The 23,879-nt window shown below is 39.4% G+C and overlaps 1 protein-coding gene and 1 pseudogene across 22 annotated transcripts in view; one reads left to right on the top strand and one right to left on the bottom strand.

Moving 5' to 3' along the window:
• Window positions 1-23,879, bottom strand: part of TANC1 (tetratricopeptide repeat, ankyrin repeat and coiled-coil containing 1) — a 267,732-nt gene that overhangs the window by 154,647 nt on the left and 89,206 nt on the right. For 11 of the 22 annotated variants that reach the window (XR_010150111.1, XM_063791238.1, XM_063791241.1 and 8 more), the window contains 2 exons: window positions 13,861-13,936; window positions 3,319-3,372 (listed from right to left, as the gene is read on the bottom strand). Coding sequence is in view for 21 of the 22 variants with exons in the window: in XM_063791238.1 (XP_063647308.1) it covers window positions 3,319-3,372; window positions 13,861-13,921 (115 nt within the window). In the remaining variant the exon portion in view is untranslated. The remainder of the gene's footprint in view (window positions 1-3,318; window positions 3,373-13,860; window positions 13,937-23,879) is intronic. The other 11 variants (XM_063791243.1, XM_063791247.1, XM_063791252.1 and 8 more) reach the window with 1 other exon arrangement.
• Window positions 18,711-23,503, top strand: LOC104005229 (glutathione S-transferase Mu 3-like; annotated as a pseudogene).

The raw sequence follows: 23,879 nt of genomic DNA, 5'->3' as shown, positions 1-23,879 counted from the left end.
ACTTTTTACATGATGAAGACATGCACTTGGGGGTGGGTAGGTGTGAGTTCTCATTTGTGTTTTGAAATCCCAAATTAATAAGCATGATAAACTGTTATTGCGGGCACTGGCTTTACCCTAAGTGGCACTGTCTGAGTCCGTGATGGGTTCCCTCAACCTTCCACTAACTCCGCCCACCCTTTCCCTTTCTATTGATTTGGGACAGCCCTTGTCAACAAAGCACTGTAATTTATTTAATCTTCACAATGGAGAGGACATAGATACTGTTATTATCCCCATTGTATAGATGCAGGTGAACCCAAGCAGCCTGGCTGCTATACTGCCCAAAACATAGGCTTTGGAGACAAACTAGGTTCAAACCATGGCTCTGACACTCAGTAACTATGTAGTCTTAAGCTAGTACTTTGACCTCTATTAATAAGCTATTGATGATGTTACTGTTTATAAACATGCAGCACACTGTCTGAAACACAGCAAACACTCAAAAAAAAAAAAAAAAAAGACACACACACTTTTCAGCCAAGTGAGGTTGCTCACACCTGTAATCCCAGTTACTAGGGATGCTAAGGCAGGAGGATCGCTTGAGTTCGGGAATTCAAGATCAGCCTGGACAATACAGTGAGACCCCATCTCTTTAAAAAACAACAACTTCTCATAGTGCTATCATATTTTCTCCAAAAGATTCACTTTTTGCTGAACTGAGATTCACCTTCTGGTTTCTAATATCTTGAGCATTATCTCATCCCTCCCCCAAACATTTAAGTACCAAAAACCCCCAATATAAATTTAAATATCTCTACAAATATATTTTATTGTTCCTTGCTTAATGGGCATTTCCCAAAAGCAGGTATACCATAGGTTTAAAAAAATACAAAAACAAAACAACCCTATATCTTCAACACTATCATGCCTGAAGTTTTTTAAAAAAATATTTAACCCTCATAATTACTTAATGATACAGAGCAATACTAACTTCATTTTGTAGGCAAGAAAACAGGTTCAGAAAAAATTATTCAAAGAAAACTGTAGGCATATTCAAACAGACTCTTACGTTACTTAAGTTTTTTGAAACCAAACCAGCAGAGTTATTCACCCTTAAGATACTGCTTCCAGAAATCAGAAGGATTAGAGGTACTGTTGGAGGAGTCCAATAACCATGGTAACAATTTAATGGATGGAGGGGGAAAAAATCCTCCAGAATCTCTAATCTTCAGAATCTTGGAGCTAAGGATGTAGCTCTAAGAGGTTTAATCAGATTAGTAGAATCAAAACTCACAGACAAAGCAGGGAAATAAAGAGAGCTGACCTCCATGAAATATTGCTTTGTAACCTCTTAGTTTTCAACAGTAAATTTACAGAACTGATACAAAATCCTTCACTTAATCCTATAAAAAATAAAGGATGACTTACATATATCTTTTCAGGCTTTATAATTCAAAATTAAACAAGACACACATTTGCCTTGCTTAGAACTTTAGCTAGTAAGCTATCAGATGATTAACCACTTACCAAAATATTAAAACAGCTATTGAACCCAAGACAAAAATAGGTAAACAAACAGGTAGGAGAGAGTAAGAAATTTAGATTTTAATTTTTGACAAATACTGACATAACATATACTATATGCCAAGCATGGGCTTGAGCCCTTTATAAATAGTAATTCATTTAATCCTCACAAGTGAATCACAGGGCACAGAAAGGTTAAGTAATTTGCCCAAGTTCACACAGCTGATAAACTGTGGAGCCAGGATACAAACCCAGGAAGTATGGTTTCAAATAGCCCATAAACATATAAAAATGTGTTTGAGTTCATTCTAAAGAACTGCATAATTAAAAACAGACACAATTTTTGCCTCTCATGCTGGCAAAGATGAAATAGTTTGATCATAACCTAAGGATTTGAATAAACAAGTATTCTCTTATATTACTGGTGGAATTGTAAACTTACCACCTTTCAAAGGGACAATTTGACAAAACCTAGAAAAGTTTTAAATGAACAAACCTGTTACCCAACAGAATTTCTTACAACTATTCTTATGAAAGCACAGGCAGTTATGTACAAGGAGATTCACTCTAGAACTGACTTGTAATAAAAACAAAAAAATATAACTTAAGTGTCCATCAACAGAAGAATGAGATAAATTGTAACTACCCAATGCAACACTGAGCTACTTTTTAGAAGGCTATATATCGATATGTGCCAATACGAAAAAAATGTATAAAATGCAATCATCATAGTAGTTTACAGAATAAGATGTATTATAAAGTCCATGTGGGGTTTCTTAAGGATCGATATATGTATTGATATGTGTCCATATGCACATACATATATGCACAGAAGCACAGAAAATATCTTGAACGATCATCTAAGAAATTGTTAACATTAATTGCCTTTGGGGAGCGAAAAGAGAAGCAGAGAAGAAATAGGAATAGTGTCTGTTTTAATACCATCATATAGGTTTTGTTTTTATAATTGTGTACACTATTACATTTATGGAGTTTGAATGGCTTTACGAAAACAAGTGATTTTAGAATAGGATGGAATTAGGACAGTCTCAAGGATACCAAGCAAAACTTTGCTTTAAAATATTGAGACCCCACCTCTACAAAAAATTTAAAAGTTAGCCAGGTGTAGAGCTGCACGCCTGTAGCGCAGCAACTAGGGAGCCTGAGGTGGGAGGACTGCGTAATCCAGAAGTTGGAGGCTACAGTGAGCTATGATCGCACCACTGCACTTTAGCCTGGGTGACAAAGCAAGACCCTGTCTACTCAGTGATTCAGTCTAGATCAAGACCATGTAAGAATCTCACAAATAATCCTTCTAGGAAAAGAAAAAAAAATCTAAAGGAAAAAAAAAAAAACAAAATGAACATCCCTGAAGGAAGAAATTATAAAGAAAATTTTCTATCTTCTATCTCAGGGATAGAGATATAGAGATATAACATAGAGATATGTTTTCCTTTATGTTTACTCAGTGTGAGATAATAAAGGAAGCCAGCCGGAGACATAGTATAAACCACTAACGTACAAACACTACACTCTGAGTCCATCTTTGCTTTAACTAGCTATACGACTTAGGGTAGTTGCTCAATGCCTCTTTTTCCAGGTCTTCCTCAAGCAAGAAATTGAACTCAATTTCTAAGATCCTCCTAGATCTAAAACTTCAAAATGTCATTACTTTATCATAGTTTAAAAAAGAATCTCTACACATAATAATCTAAGAACATGCAGCCATGGATAAAAGTTTGCACTTATGATTATAGCAATTTGTTAAGGAAATGTTGCTGGAACTATCCCCATCTACTGTTGGGAACTTACCAGGACTCAGGCTTCCAGCACATCTGGGTAGAGGAGGAACTTTGACATCTTTGGCTGTGCACAAAGACAGAATGTTATCAAGTACTGTGGATGGCTTGATGACTCAATGGGGTTGCTTTTATGCTTTTATTTTGGTTTCTTTATAAATTCTTGAATGTAAGCCAATCAGACTAGTGGATCTCTAGCCTCAGCACAAACATGAAATGTTAACAACGCAGAGAAACTTTTACCTATAGAACATAGGCAGTTTCACCATCAGCGACTTCAGTAAAAATTCCCCAAGAAGCTTTCTGGATAAGTCATATAGAAAATTTGCATTACTATACACAACAGCCACATTAGGAAAAGGGAAGAACAAAACTAATAAGCCCCTCACAATCCCAACAGAAAAAAACAAGTACAAGAGCATGAAAAAGACAATCATTGAAGAAGAAATGTAACAGAGCAATAAATACTGGAAGAGGTCTACCAGTCTCAAAGAAATGCTAATTAAAAACAATGAAGTGCAAGTTTTAACCTATAAAAGTGACAAAGATTACTAAAACCCACAAATACCCCCTAGTAATAGGAATTGTGCAAGCAGGCACATTCACATACTGCTTATACAGGTGGCAACCAACATGAGCTTTCTAGAAAACAATTTGGCAAGAGGCACTAACAGCTTATAAAAAGTTCATTTCCTTTCCCTATTAACTCCATGCTTGAAAACATATTCTAAAATAAAATTCATACCAAGGTATGTATTTTCCAGAGGGTTTTTTAAATGAAACAAAATGGGCCCAAATAAAACCATGGTACATTGGTACAATAAAATCTTAGGCATTTTTTTATACAAAAAAATGACATTGTATTTAAAACAGATAAAGCAAAAAATATAGAATATCTTGGGTTATTTGCTTGTAAGTATTATGAGTGTTTTCTATTTTCTTTTTTTTGTGGAGACAGGGTCTTACTACTCTGTCACTTGGGCTGGAGTGTGATGGTGTGATCACAGCTCACTGCAACCTCGACTTTCCAGGCTCAAGCAATCCTCCCATGTCAGCCTCCTAAGTAGCTGAGACTATAGGCATGTTCCACAACACCTGGCCAGTTTTTTTTTTTTTTTTTTTTTTTTTTTTTAATAGGCAAGGTCTCACTATGTTGCTCAGGCTGGTCTTGAACGCCTAGGCTCAAGCAATCCTCCCGCCTCAGCCTCCCAAAGTGTTGGGATTACAGGCATGAACCACTGGGCCCAGCGTATTTTTCGAATTTTGTACATTGAGTATATAAATATTAGGCATGGATTCAAATACTGATATTCTCATTTTTACTTCTCTAGTAGTTTAAAGAAAATCTTAAGTGTAATAAACATTCTAATTGATTGACTTTTTTTCTTCCTTAGTACATAAAATAATGGTGTTTCATGGCCAATTCTCCAGGGTATCGTGTTTATAATAACAACATTAAAGTGCTATAGATGAATTGTGTTCCCCAAATTCCTATGTTGAAGCTCTAACTCCCAATGTGAGAGTATTTGGGAGATGGGGCCTTTGGGAGACAATTAGGTTGGATGAGGTCAGATTAGATGGTTGGGTTACGTGAGCACATGATGAGATTAGCGCTCTTATAAGAAGAGATACCAGAAAACTTGCTATCCCTGTCTCTACCATGTGAGAACACAGGGAGAGGGCAACCCCTACAAGCACCCAACCATGCTGGCACCCTCATCTCAGACTTTCAAGCCTGCAGCATGGTGAGGGGAAATAAGTTTCTATTGTTAAAGCCACCCAGTCAATGGTGCTTTGTTACGGCAGCTCAAGCAGACTAAGACAACACAAAGATGTACTATCAAAAATCAAAATATTTTTAACATCTCGTACTTGGAAAGAAGCTTTCTAGATAAGTCATATAGAAAATTTGCTTAGTGGGGAGTGAAGAGCAAGCCCTCACAAAGAAACAATGCATTAACATAAATTCCTTAATTTTGTTAAGTGAAATAAAAACACAATCATCAGGAAGACCCTGTGTGCAGGTGGCTCTCTTCCATCCTTAACCTGGAGTCTACCTCCAGGCTCTTAGCCTCTGCTATCAGCCAGTTTCGTGATCTACAAAAACCCAGACAAGATCTCAAACCACTACAGCCACCTCCATGCATGTCTCACATCAGAGACATCATTCCTGATGACATCCCAGGGCATAAAGATCATCACCATGTACCAAATCTAGCAGTTGAAGGCTCCAAACTACCTTAAAAATGGGCAACTCCCTGACAAACTTTAAGAGTGTGAAGAATTAAAACCAGCTGCTCAGTTGCTCGTTTTACCTTTACCCACTGCACTGTGGTCACCAGAACATAGGACAAGAACAATGGTATTTTCATGGCTGATGAGTTATAACTAGCCTGCCCCTAAAAGGACAGAGGGGAGTGGGAGAGAGAAGACACACAGATGCTGCTTTCTAACTCTGATTCTGGATGTGAATAAGGTTTCTCAATTTGATGCTGATCCAGAGCTAGGGCTACACAGCTGGTCACCTGATGTCCACCCTCATTAACTGCAAGACAACTGGTTGGTGAACACACCATCCCCTTAAGACTCTTATGAGGAATACTCAGTTTGGATCACCAGCCACGAAATAAAAGTCAATCTACTTCAGAATCCTTTGTAGCCCATCTCCCCACTCAGGAACTACACTTGCCAGTAGATTATAGGAAATCAACTTTTTTACTTTCCTGTAGGAATTCCTAGAATTCCCCTTCTAGGAAGTGCAAATAGAAAACATGGAAAAGCAAAGATGAAACTTTTTATGGGAATTAAGTTACATATACATGGAACTTTCTGAAAACTAAGTCTGTACAAAATAAGACCTTTGTGTTTTACAGAGGAGTTTTAATAAAAATTTGTGAAATAAAATTAGATTTGATAATTTAAAAATGAACTCGGAATTGCTCATTTGCCTACTACTGATCTAGCCTCCTATGGCATTTATACATACACATACAAAAAGCAGCTCAAGTAAAGAAGCATTGTTTGAGAGTTTTATCACATGCTTTATGATGATTCAGATAGGTGGTGCCTTGCTGGAGATCTTATGCCACAAAAAGGTCTTATTAGTCCAGGGTGACTGACTTCCCTTTCCTCTGGGGTCCAGAGCTTTCTCCAAGTATGCCCCCCACCAGGAAAACAGGCAGTTCAGCATGAAACCAGCTTGGGCCTTACATGTAGGTGCCTAATGATAAAACGGTAGATATCTGTTCCCTACTTCCCCTAACTCTTTCATCCTTTATATTTCCCTAAAACACATGGAAAAGCTATGAAGAGGTTGGGGGACAAGGGCCCTCCATATATGAAGACCTTCATTCACAAAGGATGTGTTGAGATAACATTTTATAAACTGTACTTAGAAATCTATTCTCGAAACTGCTTGCCAACTCCCGAAATCCCTTTAAGCAAGGAGAAAAGCCTTTCAGTTTAACTTCATAAAGAGAAAACCATAAAATGCAAGTACTTCATAGAGGTTAAAAGGTAAAATACATTATTTTGAAAGCATAAACCACCACAGGGCAGACAAATGACTCAGAGCTTCCCCAGTTTTGTTATAGGGGAAAGGCTGAAGCTGGGAGAAGAGCCTTTAGTATCCAGAGGAGATGCCAGAATATTTGGGAATAGGAAGTCATGGAAAGAAGCTTCTAGAACATCACTCTTCATCTGAGATCAGTCCTGTCTTCTCCATAACAGAAAAGGAATAAGAAGTTTTTTTTTTTTAAATTATTATACTTTAAGTTTTAGGGTACATGTGCACAACGTGCAGGTTAGTTACATATGTATACATGTGCCGTGTTGGTGTGCTGCACCCATTAACTCATCCTTTAACATTAGGTATATCTTTTATTTATATATTTTTAAGGGTTTTGTTAGTTCTTTAAGGTATCACACAGTTTTCTCAAGAAAGAAAAGATGTACTGGATATCTAGCAGAGGCCAAATGTCAAGCTAAAACACTTTTGCAGAAAGCTATTCGTCGTATTCAACCCTGACAATACAACTATAAGGTAGTTTAATCAAGGTTAAGAAAATCTGTCCAAATTCAAGTTAAATAGGAGGTGATCGAGCAGGGATGTGAGTCTGTGTCCTCTAATTTCAAAGTCCATGCTTTTTCTTGACTTTGTGACATACATGAGGGACAACAAAGAAAATCTGATGAAGGAACCTATCAAACCAGAGGGAACAACCAGCATTCCTGCTCCTATTAAAAATCAGGCTGGGCGCAGTGGCTCACACCTGTAATCCCAGCACTCTGGGAGGCTGAGGTGGGCAGATCACCTGAGGTTAGGATTTTGAGACCAGCCTGGCCAACATGGCAAAACCCCACCTCTACTGAAAATACGAATATTAGCTGGGTGTGGTGGCACATGCCTGTAATCCCAGGTACTTGGGAGGCTTGGGCAGGAAAATCGCTTGAACCTAGGAGGCTGAGGTTGCAATGATCCAAGATGGCACCCACTGCACTCCAGCCCAGGCAACAGAGCCGAGACTTCGTCTCAAAAAACAAAAAACAAAACAAAAAAACACAGAAGTCCCATTCTATGTTTAAATCATGTTCTAACATTTTGCAGAATTTGTTTAAATGCCCCAGTAAAGAAAAATACAATATCTTTATACTGAATTATTTCTGCTTGTTTTGTTGCTTGGGAAACACTTTTGGAGAATGTTAACAAGAAGATACCAAATATCCATAGCTCAGCAAGAGAGTCACTGCTCTAAATTCCTAAATAGTCCACAACCACAGAAAACGGGCAGTGGCAGCACAGAATAATCAAAAGCAGCTTCGTATTTTCTACATAAAACAAAGCATCATTTGTATTGAGGCATGTTTAGAAGGTACCACTGAAAGCCAGGCTGCAGCCTGGAATGGCTTAAAATACCAACTTTAACAATCACATCAATGGCTTTTAAACTTTAGAGGCAAACAGCTTCCTTCTACTTGAAATTCAAAGTGAAGAATTAGATGCAAAGCTAATAGATTAATTCAGTACACACACAGGCTTAGAGACTATCCAATGCCTTAATTAACATCATTACAAGTGTATTTAGCCAACCACCTGGGTTTTAATGAGAGAAAGGTAAAGGTCAAAAAAAAATTTTTTTTAACAAGTTGCTTTAAACTAAGCCCCCCTACTGGGGAAAAATAAAAAAGCACAAATAATTTAACTACAAATAAAAGACTTAATATAAACAGTTATTATTTTGGCACATTAAGGAACTATTCCTTAATCAGTCTATATTTTTTCTGTATTTTAATTGAGGCAGTACTGCAATTAAAAGTTCACTGAACTTTGCTGTTCTGCCTCAGCTTGAACCTACTTCCTCACCAATACTGAACAACTAGGAGAATTACAGCAGGCAAAACACTACAGATTGAAGACTGGTGGAAGGCAGAAGGGACAGAAGTAGACAGGGACCAGCCTTCTCTAGAGAGCAAGAGGCCTTGACCACCTAATGCTTCCAGAGTAAGGACAAAATCTCCAGGGTTTAAAGAAAGAACAGAAACACTACCAACTGTGAGCTTTAATTACATCATAGATGTTAGATCAAATTATGTTTCATTTCTTGGAGACCAGTAGAAAAAAAAATATTAGCTGAGCCATTTACTCGCTATGTGGTAGTAACAGCTACCATAATGAGCTGCAATTAGATATCTGTGCTTCCTTAGTTTTTGAAGGGGAGGGAACCTGCCCAATGTCTATGACTGAAGAATCCTCCACAATGCATATGGTGGTGGATAGTAAAGTCCATCTTGTACAAATCTTAGCCAAGAAGTCCAAACACACTCTTCCGGGCTCTCTCATGTAGCTAGATCCGAGGCAGGTGAACCAGGTTCGGCCATTTATATGCACCTGCCTCACATTTTCAAATTGTCCTTGATTTTCCTTTAAGCACTTTCTCTTCCAGATGGATTTTTGAATCAATTTTGTAGTGTTTTAAAAAAACACACAGGATTTTTAGAGCCATGAAACTACTCTGTGATACAACAATGGTAGATATGTCATTACACATTTGTTCAAACCCACAGAATACACAATATCAAGAGTGAACCTGATGTAAACTATGGACTTTGGGTGATAATAATGTGTCAACGTAGGTTCATCAGTTGTAACAAATGCACAACTCTGGTGGAAAATGTTGATAATGGTGGAAGCTATGCATGTGTGGGGGAAAATCTCTGAACCTTCCTCCCAATTTTGGCTGTGAACCTAAAACCACTCAAAAAAAAAAAAAAAGCCTTCTTTAAAAATTGGGAATTTCATTAGGGATTAAATGGAATGTCTACATAATTATGGAGGAGCTAGATGGTTTAAAATAATGAATCAGCTTATTCAGAAAAACAGTATTTCCTTCTACTTATTCAGGTCTTCCTTTAAGTCCTTCAATAAAGTTTTATTTTCTTTAATGTGAGGCTTGCATAGCCAGTCACAGTGGTTCACACTTGTAATACCAGCACTTTGGGAGGCCAAAGTGGGTGCATTGTGTAGGCCCAGGAGTTTGAAACCAGCCTGGGCAACATGGCGGAAACCCCATCTCTATTTAAAAAAACAACAACAGCAACAAAACCCCACAAAAATTAGCCAGGCATGGTAGCGTGGTGGCTACTCAGGAGACTGAGGTGGGAGAATTACTTGAGCCTGAGAGGTCAAGGATGCAGTGAGCCGAGATCACGCCACTGCACTCCAGCCCGGGTGACTCAGCAAAACCCTGTCTCAAAAAAAAAAAAAAAAGCTTGCACATATTTCTTCTTAGGTTGATAAAGTTTTTGTTCTAATGTAAAATGGGAATTTTTTTCCTATTCATTTTCCAAACAGTGTTGCTGTACAGAAAGATACTAACTTCCAGTGTGGCTCTTATATCTACTGTAAACTCCTACTAGGTCCAGATTTAATATCACAATACTCTTAAGAGTCTAGTAATTATTTAATTTTTAAAACTAAGTAACTGTTTAATAGTAGTAATATGAATGTTTTCTGATAGTAAAGGTCACTTAAAATTAAGAAACATGTGGTAAAGGTTGTAGGCCTCTCTGGAGAGCTTCAAAAATAAACACAGCACCTCGTTTGCTTATTTTAGATCAAGGTCCTAACATAAAGCAGGGAGAGGAAAAAAAATAAGATGCCCTCATCTGGCCTTCTCCCTGTATTATGGTTTAATACTGATTTTTGCTCCCTTAGGCCAAACTCAAGGTCAAGAAAAATACAGTGCTCATTTGCACTGATGGAACAGCAGGAACAAGGTGAATATGCTTTCTAAAAAAACATGGTAAAGTTTTAAAAATTACATTCTCCACCGTGCCTCTATTGCCTTCTGAAAACACTTTTTGCCCAGCTATAAGCATTTCCTAGGTAAAAATGCATAATCACAAAAAAGAGAGGAATTCTGCTATTTTGAGTTTACTCAATGATTTTCAATAGTTTAAGTTTCACTGTACATAATATTGCAAATATCCGCTGGGCGCAGTGGCTCATATTTGTAATCCTAGCACTTTGCGAGGCCGAGGCGAGTGGATCACTTGAGGTCAGGAGTTCAAGACCAGCCTGGCCAACATGGTGAAACCCCCATGTCTACCAAAAATACAAAAATTAGCCAGGCGTGGTGGCACGGGCCTATAATCCCAACTACTCGGGAGGCTGAGGCAGGAGAATTGCTTGAACCCAGGAGGCGGAGGTTGCAGTGAGTGGAGATGGTGCACAACTGCACTCCAGCCTGGGTAACAGAGTCTGTCTGTCTCAAAAGACACAGGCTGTCTCAAAAGAATAAGAACCAACAAACATAATATTGCAAATATCCTTATATACATATAGTTTGAATTCAATACCTGCTAAAGTTTTACCTATAGATATAGGTGATAACTTTTTTTTAGGGATAAATGAGGGAATAACAACTGTTCAACGCTTCTGAAAAATATTTGGTTTCCATTGAAGGATACTAAGTTTATCTCAGTTACTGCATTTTTCCAAATTCTCAAAATAGGTTTAACATAAAAGTGTAGTAAAAGATTGCCTGCAAAAACAACCTATAAAGGACATGAAAAGCTGAACTCAAGTTTTTAGACATGTCTCCTAAATTTCTATAATTATGAGTTCAAGTACATGGGAATGAATTTTCTTATGTCTTTGCAACAAAGACTGGTTTTAATTGGAAACAGTACAGCAAAATTTTTCCATATTGCAGGAGATATTACCTAAGTTTCAGAGCAGTCTTGGTAGACTAGCCAGCTTTAATTTATAGAAAATCTTAGCTATGATTTACTTATATAATGAGGACTGGCATGGACTCAACATATGAGTGGTCAAATTCCAAGTATTTCCCCCAACAATCCTGTGATATAACTTCATCAGGATTTAAAATTCCATCTGCTTTGTTGCTAGCCTAATACAACCAGGTTCTAGTTAAGAGCAAAAAGGCACATACCATGCAGATGTTTTATGGGAAACGTTCCCATTGGTCTTTCAAGTTGGTTTGTATTAGTGAAAAAGCCATAGTGTGGAAATTATTATGAAGAAATGATTCAGAAAAAGCAATAGTTGCTTTTAAAGACCAAAGGGAGAAATAAACCCAAAATCACACGCTCTGAAACTGGAAAAGTTTCAAATGCAAATTATGTTCCTGTCTGGTGTGTCTGAAAGGCATGGGTGCTGAAGATTATTAATATATTGCTATTTCTTCTAAGTATGGCACTGGTCAAAGAGGATGGTAGGCCTGTTTTGAAGAACTGTTACCGACTGGTGAGTTTAGGCTTGGGGACCCTGGTCCTGAGAAAAATAACCCACTGGTTGGCAGTTCCACCCCAACAGACAGCTTAGGAGGTAACTTTATGCTGGAAATTACAAAGGCTTCTAAAGAAGCAAATAAAGTTCCCATGATTGGTGACAGATGAGCCAAAACTGAAAAAGTTTTTTGTTGTTATTATTTTTAAACAGCTTTCAGAAAACTAACAAGAAAGACATTTTGGCCTTGACCCAGCAGAGGGTGAATGTCCCCCTGGATGGAAATTCTGTGAACGAAATTTCTCCAGAGTAACAATTCTAATTAATTATTCAAAGCCAGGGGTTGATTTTCTAAGGTTAACTATGGTCTCCTGTTTAGGTCATTAAAAACTGGTTTCTCCTTTTCTTTGGTGTCTGCTCACCCAGGCATTGATGAGAAGCTTTAACAGCAGCCTTGCAATAAAGGCTCTACTTTTAAGGTGAGTTTGTCATTCTGCAGACTTGGTTTAAGGGATAATTGGCAAGAAAAATAAATTTTGTCTAGGTTCTATATAACCAAAAACGTTAGAAATCCACTTATTCTCTTATATAAGTATGGAAACAACAGACATTATTATCACAAGGCACTGCAAGATCTTTTGAATTAAAGAGTTAACCATAATTTTATGATGCTTTAGTAATAAGCATACTTCTTAAAACAGAAATTAAAACTGAAACGTTATTTGACATAGTAACTCAGAAAACCAGTCATTCTCCAAGGAGATTGGATTAACACGGGTTTACAGAGTGAAATGTAACATTTCAGGCAAGTCAATTCATGCTAACATATTTTTATTGTGCAATACAGGTAGACAATATATAGTTTCTCTAGCGAGAGAAAAATGGTGTACCAGTGAGTATTCACCAAAATAATCCTAGAATAGGTTAGCACAAGGAATGTAATGCTATTAAAGTCACAGTGACAATATGCACCAGAACTCTACAAACAAGAATGAAATTCAAGCCAAATTAAGTAGTTCTCACTATAATGAAAACAAGCAGTCTGGCATTAAGTGGGGCTCCACCTGTTAGGAGTAAAATTTGATACTCCAAACGATGAGGACCAGTCAGCCAGCAGTTGGTCAAACATATAAAATGTAATCATGTGGGAAAGGGAATGGGATTTCTAGAAACCAAATTCCTGAACACACCTGCTATCCCTCAATGTCTTTAACTTTGACTCCCTCCAGATCTGAATGACCTATTAAAATTATGAACCTTTAAAGTTTCTGGGAAAGGATTTGGTTATAACCCAAACTCAATTCTCAAAGTCACTTCTCATAATAAAGTTCAAAATTATGTTTCCTGTCCTTTTTCTTTTTTAAGAGACAGGGTCTGGCTCTGTTGCCCAGGCTGGAGTACAGTGGCATTATCATAGCTCACTGCAGCCTTGAACTCCTGGGCTCAAGAGATCCTCCTGCCAGAGCCTCCCAAGTAGCTAGGATTTACAGGTATGTGCCACCATACCCAGATAATTTTTTAAAATTTTTTTGTAGAGGAAAGTGTCTCTTTATGTTGCCCAGGCTGGTCCTGGAACTCCTAGCCTCAAGCAATCCTCCTGCCTTGGCCTCTCAAAATGCTGGGATTATAGGTGTGGGTCACCATGTCTGGCCTATTTCATTTCTCATAGCCTCCAGCACACTGTTTGTTCGAACCCAGGTAACCCTCTCTGACCCACTCCCAAAGCAACAAATCCATCCGGCCTGGGGTGAGGAGCAGCTTGCTGCCCGCTGTCCATGGCTGAGCTGCTCATTCTTGCACACATACCTGCTTCCTTCTTGCCTCCCTTTCCTCCCTCTCGGCTCTTCTTCAGCACAGCCTTTAACATTTTCAACACTTGTTTCTAAGGAGAAAAGAAACAGAGAGAAGAGGAATTAAACATTGAAAGTTGGAATATAACTTGTGTCTTGACAAAAGAGGTAACTTGTGTTCAAACAAACAGACCGCTTAATATTAAGGTACCCTAAGCCTTACATTAATTTTCTTTGAATAAACTATGGTGGGAAACTAAATGCTGAAGACACAAGGAATGTTCTATAACTTTTAATGAAGTGCTCAGAAGTTCACTGTTGTTAGAAAAGCTAAAAAAAAAAAAAAAAAAACAAAACAATAGTGCATTCTCAGCATTCCACATCTAATTAAGGTTATGAGGCTAAACCTGGGTACAGTACTGCAAGATATTTGGCACAGTTTCCCAATCCCAGTTCATCAAAAGGCGGCACTAGAACATGGAATCAAAAAGATAATGAAAGAAGCTACATGGTTAAAGGCAATGTTTTACAGGTGTTACTAATTATATTATCACAAGGAAAACATTTTGGAAGGTTATGAAATGAGGCATATCTTATAAACATTTGCAAATAAATACAGTGGGAACACATTTTAACCCTGATCAGAGAACCCAATTAAACAGCACACACTACAGTGGGTTTTTACTATATATAGGAAGTTATAACTTTGGGGTGGGGAAGGGAAGTAAGTAGAACAGGCCTGTGGCACTATGGCCAGATCCTTTAAAGAAAAGGCTGTATCTTTAAGCAGGGTTGTACTGAGCTTGTAAAAACACCACAGTGGCCCAGGTCTAAGATGAAACATGAAACCATCTCTACAGCAAGAGACAGACAAAAGGACCATTATTTCATCATGAAGCCAGTCTCCTTTAAGCTCTCTCTCCCCACTGCTAACTCAGATGAGATGGCTGAACAACCCCAGATGGTAACCAATCTTAGTGGGTTGTGTTACCATCACACCTTTATTAATGCACTAAGGGAAGCAGAAGGCAAGCAGGTCTCTATTGAACAGGCAAGAAAAGGGGTGGGGAGGGGAGGAATGAGGATGGGGAAGGGAGCAGAGGAAGGGAGGCAAGGAGGGAGAAACTCCTATGTAGGAGGGCTCCCACATCTGCCTAGTTAGCACAAATGCCTCAAATGGCCTCAGTGTAACACACCACACACCACCTCTCAGCCCCCAGAGTAAGCAGAAGTTTTGTGGCACCCGTTGAGAAGGGTAAGGAATCCCAGTGTGTTGCCATTCATAGAATCACACAACATAAAAAGGCAGGGTGACCTTTCTTATCATTTGGTCCAAGCCTGTATTTGTTTTCCCAAGCCTTTTGTTTTACTGATGAAGAAACAGAGACCCAGGGAGGCTGGCTTGCCAGGGGTCACGAAGCTAATTAACAGCAGGGCCAGAATCCAAATCTGCAGCAGCCCAGCAGGACCACCTTCCTCCCCTCCACCAGGCTGGTCTCTCCTCACAGATCAATGAAAGCTTTGGGCAACAACAATCAAACAAAACTGAGTGATACTAGAAAGATACTATCTTAGGCAGAATTTGGAAAAAGCCATACTGAAGGTTATCGGAGTAAAATCATCTTACACACAAGTTTTACATACTGAAGGGGCATGGCTTAGAGCCTAATTCTGTTTTTGAAAATGCTGCTTGAATAAACCCTGGTGAAAAAATTTAGGTTTCACCTAAAGGGCAAACACTAAAGTTGGAAGGCAGCAATAGTTTCCATATGGAACCGATGGAAAACACAAACTTCTCTTAACAAGCACACTTCAGAGAAACAATGAAAAACACTGTAGTATAAAAAAATGGTAGTAAAAGTTAATAATAAATAGATAGGTAAACACAGACATATTCTTCAACCAACCAACTTTGGGGTTTATAATTTAGCAAAAACTACCTAAAAAATAAGAGAAAAATACTGACAGAGCCATGCCACCAAAGCTCATGCAAGGTCCCTTGCACCAAGCCTTGGTGAACTCTTCCAGAGCCGTGTGTTTACCTGGATCATTGACCAAGCTCAGGCCCCACCACATCTATGAGCTGCTCCTGATTAATCACCCAGGTCATCACCAGTTGGCAGTACACCTACCATGCCACTCAGAATAGGCATCACACGGGGCAAGGACTAGGTGACACTGACTTTGGTATCTCATCCCAGACACCCTGTTTTCCTATTTTGGGGCACCCAGCTATTTTCAGGATAGACATACCTTCCACATCAGTGGTCTTAAGTGAAAGAGGCTATCAAATATCTGCTGTAATATTTCTTCCAGTTCCTGTTTTCCTCCATAAATAGCAACTCAAGGGAAATAGCTTAAATTTTATATTCTTAAAAAAGCTATTCAAACTGCGACCTGGAGCAACTTTAACTGATTATACCTGAGTGCAAAAATAAGGAACCATCCTCCCCTCCCCCAGACTGGAAAGGAAAAAAGTAAGTCTTCCCAGCAAGTTAAATTCTGAAACTAACACAGATCAGAGTGGAGCTATACAAAGTCACCTGGAAGTTTCAGTCGTCTCTGGCCTTAAACCCATAACTGGAACTTAACAGTCACCAATGGACATACAGGCTATGCCCACTGAAAGGGGGATGGTCACAAATAGCATTTATAGGAATAGACCCTAGGGGCCAATAATGACAGTACACTCCAGAGAAGACTATCTGGTATCTGCACACTTATAAACACATACCCCTATATCCAATTCTGGAAATGGACACATTGGGCTGTTGGAGCTAGGTGCTGTCACACATTGGCATGATACAACTACTTCTTGTTCTGGTTCTGTTCACACGGAGAGACACCTCGTAATTTGGCTCCTTTCTTAGTCTGCAAATAGTAGGGAGAGAGTGTGCTGGTCCAGTTCACACAACTGTCTGGCTTGCTGACAGACAATTCTGAGAATAAATTAACAAATCGGGACTCCAGCTTTAAACAGAAGCTCTCATGAGCTTTGCTTTATTAAAGGGAGTCACTTTGCCCAGTCCCATCCATTTAAGACATGGAGAATATTGAGTTTCTGAGGACCAAAGAGAAGGCAGTGGTAAATTCCTCAATGGAAATGGCACCTTGAAGCCCACCTGTGTAGGCAGCCAGGAGGCTCTCCTCTTCTGCATCATCACACTTCCCTTCCAGTAGCAACTTCAACTACTGTCATTTTTCCCCTAAAAGGGTGAACACTGAGCTGTCATGCACTTGAACCAAATAGAAATGATGCAAACCAGCCTTTCTGACACAGTAATTCAGACTCAGCAGATTAAATGACAAGCCCAACATACTGTATGGTAAGGAAGTACTTATGGATAAGTATCATAGGATAAAACATAAGAAATAATGTTCTTTTTTACTATATGTGTATGTGTGTGGTTTTTGTTTTGTTTTTTGTTTGTTTGTTTTGAGAAGGAGTCTCACTTTATTGCCCAGGCTGGAATGCAGTGGCACAATCTCAGCTCACTGCAACCTCCACCTCCTGGGTTCAAGCAATTTTCTTGCCTCAGCCTCCTGAGTAGCTGTGATTTCAGGCACCCACCACCACACCCAGCTAATTTTTGTATTTTTAGTAGAGATGGGGTTTCACCATGTTGGCCAGGCTGGTCTCAAACTCCTGACCTCAGGTGATCTGCCTGCCTTGGCCTCCCAAAGTGCTGGGATTACAGGTGTGAACCACCGCACCCGGCCTACTTTATATTATAGACCAAAGGCACAGGTATAACTCAAATACTGACCAAACAGTCCCTGAAGTTCTGCCCCATAAAACCTTAGCCTCTATGACAGCAAGTAGAACAAAGGTACTGTTGAACTCAAATACTTAAGAATAAGTCTTTGAAAATGTGAAGAACGTCAGATGTCATTTCTTTCCATTATATATTTTTGAGGAAGAGAGTGTAGGGGAGAAAAGGTATCTTTTTCCTCACCCATGGCAAAGTTCATGGCTGACACCCCTATAACAAAAAGACAGATTAACAAGAGAAAGGCATAACAAATTTATTCAACCAAAGTTTTGCATGACACAGGAGCCTTCAGAAATGAGGATCCAGAGACTTAGGAAACTTGAATTTTTACGCTTAAGTACAATGAAGAATGGACAGCCACGTAGAAGCATGATTGAACAAAAAGGGAATGAGGCCTAATAATTGGAGTGGGGGCCCTTAGCAAGGCCTGCTTGTCCAGATTCTTCTTGTCCTCTGGGTACAGGGCAGGACCTCTCTGGAATGAGAGTCTTATAACTCACTGTCAGGTGAGATAGGTCAGAGAATTCCTTGATGACCATGCTTCAGGGGAGAAAAGCAAGGGGAGGTCAGAGGGACCTCCTTTCTTCTGCAGTTTCTCTTATATGCCAAGGTGCCATATTGGGGGGTATCCTGTCCTGAGCCCCAACAAAAGGAAAGACCAGCCTCTTTGTTATTACAACTAAAAGTTACTACAACTAAAACTGACTAATAGAAGTAAATTTCCTGTAACGTTCATTGAGGAGAAAAGGTGAATAGGTAACATTACTCTGAGAGGGCCAATGGCCTGAAGTCACCTAAATTTCTACTATCATTCAACATGTAAGTTTTCCAAATGTCACAGATTCTTCTTTTAAGCCCCCCAGAAGTTAAATAGACTATCAAAAGCTTACTTTTACTTCTGGTATTTCTCCTTCAGCACACCAAGTCTTTGGGGACAGGCACAACCTCTCTACATTATGTATTCGAATTCTGCACAGCATGTTGAGTTGGCATATAAAATATAACAAAAAACACCCTAGACAAAATAGTAAGATGATTCCAAAACAAGACAAAATCTATTTCAGTCTGTAATCACAGTGGCAATATCAGAACCATGACCACCTTGTCTGAGATCATAGAAGAGTACTGGCAGTAAAACGTTTCTCTTCTGGAGTGCCATACTGCCTATTTACACAATTTCAAGCGGAATCTGGGAGCTGAGGGCAGAGACTATGTTTATTCTTTAACAGATACAAACAGAAGCCAGAACACAGGCTTCGCACCCACCCTGTTCTCAGTATTTGTTGACAGGCTGCAATGAATACAGATGTAAGATTTCCTCCAAATCAAGCAATTAAAAAACATTTATAGCAGTTTATAATTGACAAAGAATATTCCTATATATTCACACTTGCAAGGAATGCAAGAAAATTCAGTTAAATCCATGTGACATCAGACAATGAGATATTAGGGAGGAAAATGCTGCATTTAGCAATGTCTCTTCATATCCACATCTGAATTAACCTTAAAACCTCAGTCCAGTTACCCCAAATACCTAAACACACATACTCTGTGCACGCTCTAATGAAGAGGCTTCTCCTATCAAACTATCCACCTGGCCTCAAAGCAAAATTCTCTGAAGATGCTGCGTTTGTCAAAAATAATAAAGCCAGAGTAGCAACATTTACAAGTGAAACACTGTAAACTAAGGTACATTTAATTAAGACATTTTTCTTCTTTGCTTCAAAGAAGCATCAAAAACATCCTCAGTGTTAGAAGCTTGAAAAGTTCTTAAAACCTAGTTAGTCTGACTCACGTAACTAACAGTCATGCCTTCTGTATAACACCTTTAGAACTGTTCTTCATATTAGCAACAAGAAAGTAGTGGTGGTAGCAGGGAGTCTGAAGCAGCCCACAAAATAAATAATACAGACTAAAGCAAATAAGAAAAAACAAAGCGTAAGAGACCAAAAAAAAAAACAAAAACCACAAACACACACACACAAAGAGGTCTGCTAGATGGTACACTGGCTGTTATCTAGAAACTCATGGAAAACCCTGTACACAGAAATTTCCTGAAAGCAAGAGCCATGTCTCATCACTCCTAGGAGATCCTAGGAGGCTGGGAAAAACCAGCCCTTGATGAGTTTTTGACATTCCAAGATTTCTCTCACACTTTCCCCCACTTTAGTAGAGAAATCCTAGGAATTGACAGAGACCTTGCCAATATGACTGGAAACAACTAACGGAACTTCTCCAGGATCCAGATGCTTCATCCAGAAAAGTGTGTCAGGGTGCGGGGGATGGCTAGAACAACTCGTAAATAATTGTGACAAGTAAATAATTGGCCTTTGGTTCTTCTTTTTTTTATATATTTGGCTTTTTTTTAGAGAGAGTGTCTTACTCTGTTGCCCAGGCTGGAATGCAATGGCACCATGACAGTGACAGTTCACTGCAGTCTTGTCTTCTCAGGCTCAGGCTATCTTCCCATCTCAGCCTCCAGAGTAGCTGGGACTACAGGCATGTACCACCAAGACCAGCTGCTTATTTTTTCATAGAGATGGAGGTCTCATTAGGTTGCCCAGGCTGGTCTCTAAACTCCTGGGCTCAAGTAATTCTCTTACTTCAGCCTCCCAAAGCACAGGGATTATAGGCATGAGGTACAGCACCTAGTCTGGTTTTTCTTAATTTGCATAGCTGGAAAATATGACATTAAACTATAATTTATTCTCTAAGACACATAGATCCAGTCATTTATTCTTTATTCAACAACCCATTCTACAAACTGAACCTCTATTCTACTATTCTATTCTTTATACTTTTGTCCTAAGCAAAAACACTTCAGATTTAAGTATGAGTTATTAAAAAGCATAGTAAATTTACAGTCACAAGTAATATGAATTTAAAAGAGTTCTGGGCATGAAATTGGAAATCAAATGCTTAAGTTCTGATACACCAAAATTAAGTGGAAACTACTGTGGTGAAATCACCTTCCACCTATATTTAAAATATTCTGTACATTCATATAGGTTGTTTCAGGAAGAGTTTCTACCAAAACAAACAAACAAACAAACAAACAAAACACCTTACCTTAGCCAGTATTTCAAGTTACTAGAAAATTAGTATTTTGATAAGTACTTGGCAGAAAGAAAATTTCACTTTTGGAGGAGAAGATAAAGAAGTTGCTTCCTTCTAAGTACAAGAGCCATCTTCATATACCTGTAAAGGGATTTGTTCAATCCAAATTCTAACACCATCTCTTCCATAAAGCCTTCTCAGGCCACAATCGTCAAAAGATATGTTTTCTCTAATTCTACATCCTGCCTTGTTCTAATATGATGATAGATCAAAATTATGGTGAAAAATGTTGAACTCCACAAATCCCCCATGGCATCTAGCAATGTACCTTACACACAACAAACACTAAAAAAAAAGTCTTTAAATGAGTGGCAGGGTTATTATGGAAGGGAAATCAAAATCAACGGCAATTCTCCTCCAACAAGGAGTTTGGACTAATAATTTAAGAATTCTGGTACCAAGTACTAATTCCCAACTTTATGGTCAAAATAATTTGGTGTATACATGAAGAAGTGCACATTTAACATAGTAAGATCTGTTCAAATATCAGGCTTTCAGAAGCACTGGCTGCAGGTAGGTTTTATTTGGGTATTTCAAATAGGCACACAGAAGGGATAAGTGCAAAGACAGTAGCCAAAAATCTGAAATCAACACACTCTCCTTCAAAAAAAGGAAGGGTTCAGAAAGGGCAGCATTTCCAGCAATAATCATGATGTCTCCCAGGCCAATGGCTACTGTGCAAGGCAGAGCTCAGTCTTGCAGAGAGCTCCTGCTCACTTACAGGCAGGAGTTCCCTGTCTTCATTTCCCTGTCACCTGAGTGCTCCCTAGCTGAGACTTACCTCCCTACCACAGCAGCAAAACACGGCTAACTAGAAGACAAAACTCCAATATTGTCACTAGTACTGTACATCATCCAGGTATTTACATAGATATTTAGATATATTAGAGAAAGCAAAAGAATTTCATAAGCCCACCCACTTCAAAACACACCACAGAATCACCTCATCTTAGAAGCCTTCTTCATCTTATTTTAATTGTTTATACACCTGCTTCCTTCACCAGGCTTTGGGCCTCTGAATGGTCAGACCCTGCCTTGCTCCCCACCCCAGCAAAGTATTTGTTTTCCAATTTCAACATCAATGAATGGTTGTGGAGAAACATAATTTTAATCTATAATTTTCAAAGGGAATTATTGTACCTAAAAACAGACTGTTATCCTTTAATAACTTTAAGTAAAATTAATATCCTTCTACAGGCTATGAGCAATGGAGAAACTTGCCCTGGCTCTCCTGGACCAGCAAGTGGCAGAAATTGGGTTACAACCTAATTTTCCAATTAAGGAATGAGTGTTGGGTTAGCAATTGGAGGTTTTCATTCGACATACATTTGTACGTTGCTACCCTGTGCCAAACAACAAGGGACACAAAGGCAAGTACAATCTGATAGAGGAGGAAGACAACATGTGGCCAAACATGAGCAGGAAGCTAAAAACATTCATGCCTCCATTTTGTCTACAAGGTAAAAACAAGGTAAGAGGTGCAGTGAAGGTTCAGGATAGCCCTGTAGATGAGAGGAAGGCAAGTAAGAGATTAAAAGGACAGCTGGCTGGGCATGGTGGCTCACGCCTGTAATCCCAGCACTTTGGGAGGATCATTTGAGCCCAGGCCTTTGAGACCAGCCTGGGCAACAGAAGGAGATTCTCAGAAAAACCAAAAACAATAAAACGGACAGCTGAACAGCTCTGATCATCCAAACTAGGCTGCAGACCAGGCCATAACACCCGATTATGAAACTGTTCCTATCCTCAAAGGCTCACAAGTAGCATCATCATATCGTGCAACTCATCTATGGTTCTGGGTTAGTGGAATATTTGCGGGCTGGCACAGACCATTTGCCTGCTCCTGTAGTTCACAGATATGTCCTATGAGGAGAAATGGTACACATGCCAGGAAACTCCTGACTATGACTGAAGCCAATGGCTGGATGTGATATTCAAGCTAGACCTGGACTTTCCTAATCTGCCCAACTTCATGGACGGGAAGAACAAGGTCACCCAGAGCAATGCCATCTTGTGCTACACTGCTGGCAGGCACATGTGTGGTAAGACTGAAAAGATTGAAGTGGACATTTTAGAGAACCAAGCAACCAGTTTCTGCAAACAACTGATACAGCGCTGTTACAACTCTGACCATGAAAAACTGAAACCTGGCCAGGCGCAGTGGCTCACACCTGTAATCCCAGCACTTTGGGAGGCTTCTCTTTTCTCGTGGATCACAAGTTCAGGGGATCAAGACCATCCTGGCTAATACGGCGAAACACTGTCTCTACTAAAAATACAAAAAGTTAGCTGGGCGTGGTGGCGGGCGCCTGTAGTCTCAGCTACTCAGGAGGCTGAGGCAGGAGAATAGCTTGAACCCGGGAGGCAGAGGTTGCAGTGAGCCGAGATCGCACCATTGCACTCCAGCCTGGGCGACAGAGCAAGACTCCATCTCAAAAAAAAAAAATAAATAAAATAAATAAAAACCAACCCTGAAACCTCAGTACTTGGAACAGCTACCTGAACAACTGAAACAATTCTCCATATTCCTGGGAGAAATTCTCATGGTTTGCAGGGGAAAGCTCACCTTTGTGGATTTTCCCATCTATGACGTCCTGGATCAGAAGTGCATGTTTGAGCCCAAGTGCCTGGATGAGTTCCCACATCTTAAGGCTTTCATGTGCCGTTGAGGCTTTGGAGAAAATTGCTGCCTACATGCAGTCTGACTGCTTCTTGAAGATGCCTATCAACAACAAGATGGCCCAGTGGGGCAACAAGCTTTTATGCTGAGCTAGAGGCAGACTTGCACTGCTAGTTTTGTTTCATCCCGTCCCTAGGGGGCCTCCACTCTTTTTTGTTCTTTTAAATAAACAGCACTTGGGCTAAAATAAATAAATAAATAAATAAGCTATGCTGTGCAATTCCCTTCTCTGACGCTCAGCCCCAAGAACCATCCAGGGATGGTCCAGAGAATGCAGGATCTGATCAATGATCAGGAGTTCACAGTGCAGGGGCCAGTACAGGAGTGCTCAGAGTGGTGTGCTGTGAAATCAAGGCTGGTCAGGAAGGGAATGAAGCCCTGAGAGGTAGCTAGGATAGCCAGAGAGAAAAAGTATGGTGTCTCAAAGAGATCAAAGAACAAACAGAGTCGGAATAAATGAATGAG

Source organism: Pan troglodytes, chromosome 13 (assembly GCF_028858775.2).
Source record: "Pan troglodytes isolate AG18354 chromosome 13, NHGRI_mPanTro3-v2.0_pri, whole genome shotgun sequence".
Classification (NCBI taxonomy): Eukaryota; Metazoa; Chordata; class Mammalia; order Primates; family Hominidae; genus Pan; species Pan troglodytes.
Note: the sequence above shows the minus strand (reverse complement) of the source record. Positions and strands in the feature narration are given on the sequence as shown.